Below are 6727 nucleotides of genomic sequence, written 5' to 3' on the forward strand. Positions count from 1 at the left end.
GCAGGGAAATAGGTCTCCAGGAGCAGGACTAGGAAAGCCTGTTTTAACTTTGGCATATTTTAGATAGATGTTATAATTACACAAATTTCAGCTCAACAATATTTTCCCAAAAATAATCCAGCAAGGATCCCTGTGTTTTTATCACTTCCATTAGCTCCACCAATCCAACCAAAGAAGCTAAAGATAGACACATTTTTAATTAAACCCGGTGTCTTGTGTTTGGTCTTTGTCTGTTTTAGAGCATAAAACCTTCTAACCTCAGATAGGTGCTTTAAAGCAATTACTTTTCTGTTCATACTAGTACCCAGCACTGGAAATGAAGTTACTTCGCAAGGTGGTGGCTTTAAGTTCTGCCCAAACTCAAAGCTGCGCCACTATGGTTCAGGCTAAAATGCTCCATGTGTGAAGATGAGCCTGAAATCAACACCCAGCATCAGTGTTAGACTTTTCTTATCCTGGTCTTGATTTTTAGCCATTTCAGATTAAAGATGGCTTATCTATAGTGATGGATGCAACATGTTTGAATTTAAACCAATTTTAGCAAACAAAGCTGAAGCTGCAATCATGAAAGCTAAATTTAGATTTACAGGTTTGTGTCATCCACCCCGGGCTGTTCCTCCAAGTTTGTAGGAACATTTGCTTTTCTTTGCCAAAAGGCTGTTTTGGGAGAATGCATCACTCAAATCCAACCTTCACTGTCCATCGTCTGCACAGTTTCACTTCTTTTCACCAACCCTTCTTTTTCTCTTTCTTCCTGTAGGATCAGTTTGAGTTCGCGTTGACAACCGTTGCCGAAGAGGTGAACGCCATTCTGAAAGTCCTTCCCCAGTAAAACAACAAAACAAGGCCCCTCCTCCAGTTTTCTTCTGCATTTCCTCTGCTGGTCCAGCTGGAGGGCGGTGCATGTTATCCCTCCTTTTGTTTTTCTTCGCCATATCTCCATCAATATTCCTTTAAGTTTTGCTCCATACCTTTTCCCTGTCTGTCTCCCATGTCTTTTCCTCTTTGCCTGCGTTTTATCTTGCATCTCGATGTCTTTCCTTTTTTTGTCTTTTTTTTTTTGCAAACGTCCATTTCTCCACAGCTTTCCGACTTAGTAAACATTGTGCCAGTTAGCAGTCAGATGAGTCGTGTACAAAGCCTTTCCTTTGTGGTAATGATCTCTGCAGCTTGTTTTTCCAAAGTGACATCTCATAACATTTAAGCTCATTCTGGTGGAATATAAAATCTTTTTCCTCGTTGTTCTGTTGGGAATGTATTGATAATAGTTTCTGTTCCCAGATCAGCATCAACCTCATTGGCATCAGTTTAGTGAATCTGTTTGGCTACGACAGAATCAACTTTTTATTATTTTGAATTAGCATGCTCAGTTTAATTAAACCTTGTTGAATGCTAATTTCCTCAACAGCATTCATCTTCTGTTTGCCAAACTTGAGTGTTAAACTGAACTGATGCTTTTGAGTGTGTGTGTGTGAAGTTAATCATGTTTTCCAACTCAAAGTTGTGTTTGCAACTGATTTTTAGTGCCATGTTCTTTGTTTTTATGCAGTACCTTAGAGTGTCACAGTGTAACTCGGTGTTGGTTCGTAGATACGAGTGATTTAATCTCCAATATTTGGTCGAACTAAGTGGTGAAAACTGAAACAGAACAGTTAGTGCTATTCTGCTTATTTAGGTAAAATAAATATGTGGTGAAATAGCAGGAGTATGATTTCTTCAGTGTAATTCATATTAGTGAGAGCAATGTTGTGGCCAACTAATTGTGTTTTGTCAATGCAGTTTCACTTTTTCTGCCTTAAAATGAAAAGAACAAGGACGGGTTGAAAAACAAGCCACTTGAAAATAAGGAGAGCGAGTAATGCTTGGTTTTATATTGGTCTTATTTCAGTGGATTAACCTGAGGGTGAAACGTTGGCTGTGCCTGTGTTTAATGAAAGTACCTGTGAATAACACTAGAGAACATGCGGCCTTTAATAACCTTGGTGCAGGAAGTTGGATGGTGTCCTTGAATCATTTCTGCAGCAAAATTAATTTCTTAGAAGTTAAATATTGAAGCTGAAATGAGGCCAGTGCAAAACAAAGTGTTGTGATGACTAAGTTTTGGATGAAACGACATTGTTTTGCTCCTGAATAGTAAATCTTATATGTAGCATTGATGGAAGATTCGTACATGTACAGTAGTTGAACCTGCATTGTATTGCAAAGTAGTTTGCAGTGACACTCGGCTGGTTTTCCAAAAATCATCTTAAACTTAATGGCTTTGCTGTTAATTCAAGATTCACAAGCTGCATTTCTGTTAGTTTTTTTGCCAAATAAAAATGATATTTTTAAGTTTTGACTAACATAACATAGTGCATAAACCTCATTTCTTGTAAAATCTCATCTGGCTGACGAGATTTTATGAGAATTGCAACTTATGCAAGGTAGCCATGGCGCGTTATTTTGGGGTTTTCTGCGTGCTATAGAGGCTTTTTGAAGTATTTGTCCCTCATTTACCTTTCAAATTAATGATAAAACTCAGCAGTTTGCTGTTTGTTGTTCCACACTGTGCTATCTTGACTGGAAATGAAGTGGGCACATGACCTCCCTACGTCACGACCGGCGACACATGAATGCAGTCTACTGTCAAACCATATCAAAAACTATTTAAAGAGAAAAACTTTAGATATTTGAGTGGTTTTTTTTTCTAAATATGGAGGTTTTGATTAGCCCTTTTAATTGTAATATTTAGTTTCTGTGCAATTCCAGATGTAATGGAAACAAATACCTGGATTATTTCTGTTTTTACCCATTTACAGCAAATTAAATCTTTCTTCACTCAATTCTTATTTCTAATATCTGTTGTCCACAGTGAAAATGTTTTAGTTACATATTATGAGAAGATTTCAGATCATTTTCCACTTTTATAAGTTGAAATGCTTAAATTGAGCTTGATGTTTTAGTATTTCCTAAAAGTTAAAACGTTATTTCATATTATTTTTTAGGTTCTAGAAATGTCTCACTTTGCAAACTAACATAGGGTGAAAAAAAGACGTTAATAAGAAAGGCTGTTTAACACACTGTATTTGATGAATCACATTTATATCAAGGCAGTTTACACAGTGAAATATAGAAAAAAAATAAAGTGTGACGGAGTTCCAAGTTTAATTTCCAAGTTGAACCAAATGCAGCTTTATTTAGGTGCCAATTTTTGATTAAACTAATTATTGATACAAAATGCAGAGCAAATTTTTGGTTCAGGTTCAAGCATGTTGTAAATTTACTGTGAATCATTTAGACAAAGTCTGAACAGTCTGCAGATTAACTTCCCTCCTGTCTGGAAATGAATATGATGATGGCTACCTTGGAAGGAGAAGAAAATCTGAAAATACATCATGAATTTTGAAATTGTCTGCAGGATTTACTCCGCATTTCTGATCTAGGATATTTAGACACTATAAACTTTTGAATGTTTTATTTTGATGAAGACTTGTATATCAGGGCTCGGTATAGTGTTGGGATCATCATAGCAAACAAAGCTTAGACCATATTGAGATGATTTGGGGAAACCAGCTTCTAGTTTCTATGATGTCCACATAATTTAAATATTTTCAGTCAGTTTCATCGTTTTGTTTCTACAGGTGTTTGACTTGCATAGACTATTTTACTAGTGCATGACTATTCATCATGTGGATGTGATGCTTGTTGTTGCCAAAAGATCTTAAACAAATAAGATGGCCAAACAACCTTAAAAGTGAACAAGCCAAGGATTGCCCTCTTCACACAGATGATCATGGCTGCTGCAACTATGTGATGCAAAAAGATGTCACGATGGGATCAACTCCATTTTTCATCACAAAATCCAAACATGCTGCAAGAAATTCTTCTGACAGCCTGTTTAATGTGGACTGAAATTTTAATGTTTCTGCCTTTCAAAGAGCAAGTCAGTCATGAAGCCTTTAAATCATGAGAAAAGAGAAGAAACAGAGATTTACCCAAATCTGCCTGACAATTTGAATGCAAGTCAAAACTAAGGATGTTTTTTTTTTTTCCCCCAGAGAATATGTTCAACCACAGTCTGGCTGCTGTTACTTCACACACACTCCATCAAGTATAAAGAGGTGGCTGCTCTGCTAGTTAACACTGTATATACACCCAAAAGATATTTTGTTCTATTGGTGTAAACAACTTGTGAATAAAGTCTCATTGTTCATGCAGCACTATAAAGCAGTTCTTACTTGTGTGAAAATGCAGTTAAACACCATCATTTTACCATCTGGGTGGGTGGTGAAACATCTGCTTTTCAGGGCACCAAACAATCTCTGTTTTTCTAAAGTGGCTCCAGCACCATTAGCTTCTGGTGGGAGTTGAAGGGGAAACCTGAGGGTTAACAATCGCTACTTTTCATTCCACTGTTCACATTTTTTACCCTTTTCCTTAAACACATGAACGTTAAGTGGTGTAGATTAAGGATGCGTAGTGAGCTTATCTAAATATTTGTCGCTTTTTGGTGAAAATCACCATTTTGCTCATTTAAATAAAGCATTTATGTAAACCATATAGATCTAAAAGTATTTGATTTTGAAAGTGGATGTTATCTTTGCAATGACTCAACTTTTATTCGTAAAGCATGTCTTCAGAGCTCTCCCTCCATCAGTTCAGTGTTTCCACTACACTGACTTAATGCACCTGTTGTGGAATTTATCCGATGAGAAATAAATCTATAAATCAACTGTTTTCTGTTCAATTTATTGGGCATGTACAGATGTTGCGGGCGAGAGGTCTCGAGAGCTCTGCCCCTGCTCAGAGTGCTACAGTGTTCTTTAAGCATACACAAACAACCCTTGCAGGCAGCACTAGTCAAAACAACTGCTAGCTTGGAGATAACAGTCAAAGCTGAAACAGGCCTTGAGCAGAACACTTAGTTTTATGCATGAATCTACTAAAGCAAGCTTACTGAACTACTCTAACTATGCAGAATATATATCTTAATATAACTTAATAAATGAGTAACATATTAAAACTACACTATACGCATAATTCCACCACATTCCCCCCTTTTGATCCTTTCAGGATCAACACAAAAGAAACAATTCATGAACATAACAAAGCAACAAAACAAACCCATAAAATAACACTAACTACCCAAAGAGATGCAGGAAACTAAAACATCAGAATGGTCACTCCTGGCAGGGTTGAAGAAAATCATCCTGAAAGGAAAAACACTCACATGTCAGAGTCAGAATCAGAAAAGCCATCACTATCAAAAAGGAAGGAAAAAGGATCAAAGAGAGGGAGATCCGAAGCAGGAAGAGAGTAATATACAAGCCGAGGAATGCGACATCCTAAGGCAGAGTCAATCAGCCTAACCAACAAGGCTCTGATACACGGGACGACACAGCAAACACAGAACAAAAAGGGCAGCAAGTACTGCAATGAAACCCCAATAGCGTTGACGTAGGCAGAAGCAGCTGAGTCGTCAGGATGAACAGAGTGTCTGGACCGAGTGACCGGATAAGGGGGCAGATGGGAAACCCAGGAAGACAGCTGTAGGCAAGAGAAGGGTGACAGGGGCATATATACCAGCCCACTTCGATGGCAGCACGCCCCTAAGAACCAGACCACTGTACCACCACCAAAGGCCGGCGCAGGCCACAGAAAATTAACAGCATAAACAGTGTCACACCAAGCATGGACCAAAACCCCAACAAAACCAGAACCCAGAGAGGAGCTCATGAAGCAAGTAAAATCTCACTTCGTCACACCTGAACCAGAGAGGAGGGGACTGTGTGCGGGTAACAAGGAAAGGAACACCCAAGGAAATACATATCTGAAAGGGATAGGGGACACTTCTACCTGCTCAGCCAGCAATAACCAATTATTACTCTGAGCAGACATGCCAGTCATCACAAAGCAACCATCCACTTACTTCTCAAGTTCAGACGTGGGACCCGGGAAAAGACCTACAACAGGGAAATCAGCATAGGACAGCCGATGCGACATCACTGCAAAGAGAAAATCTTCTAACGGGTCCCGGCGAGGGCCCGGAACATACACAAATAACCTCACATGACAACAGGAGTTACTAAAAGTACCACCCCGATATCGACTAGGAGGAGGATGTGACAAAAGGGGTTCAGAGGTAGTGTTAAACGTGAACACCAAAGTAGCCTTAGTCAGGTCTATTTTCAACACACAAGACCACCTGCGACAATTCTTATTATCCACGTAGGAGGAAAAAGACCAGTCAGTTCCAGTTTAGGAAAAAACGGTCCCCCAAGTTGACGCAGAAGTGGAATCAGAAAAACACCACTGGTAACTGGTCCACCGATCACCATGCCATCCAAAGAACCAGAGCACACACATGGCGCATGTATCATAATGACAGAGTAGACCGCACAGGGGCTCCTCAGAGTGCTAGCAGGGAAATACATGACGGCGCGTCTACCTGTTAGAACCACAGACTGTATATAGAGATGGACGGGGTCTCCGTGACGTCACCCATAGGTTCCTGAAGAGCTGAATTGAAGGTCGGTGGGCGGTTCCTACCGTCACCATGTTGGTAGCGTCATGCGCGTCATCTCGCCCGGAAAACACAAATATGGGCAAAGAGGTGGAGCTGAGAGGGGGGCTGTGAGCATCATGGCGGATGATGGACATCGAGTGAACTCTGAGGCTTCTGTAGCTAAAAGCTAACCGAGCTAACCCCGAGATAATGGGAGCTACCCAGATAACGGAGGTAAGCGGG

At 39.7% G+C, this 6727-nt stretch overlaps 1 protein-coding gene across 1 annotated transcript in view; it reads left to right on the top strand.

Annotated features, from left to right (window-relative positions):
- Positions 1-832, top strand: part of LOC306758407 (receptor-type tyrosine-protein phosphatase N2-like) — a gene marked incomplete at both ends in the record, with an annotated part of 265555 nt that extends 264723 nt beyond the window's left edge. Inside the window, one exon of the mRNA XM_079243734.1 lies at positions 761-832. Coding sequence (XP_079099860.1) covers positions 761-832 — 72 coding nt within the window. The remainder of the gene's footprint in view (positions 1-760) is intronic.
- Positions 833-6727: the final 5895 nt, after the last annotated feature.

Source organism: Telmatherina bonti (genome assembly GCF_933228915.1).
Source record: "Telmatherina bonti genome assembly, chromosome: 7".
In the NCBI taxonomy this organism is placed as follows: Eukaryota; Metazoa; Chordata; class Actinopteri; order Atheriniformes; family Telmatherinidae; genus Telmatherina; species Telmatherina bonti.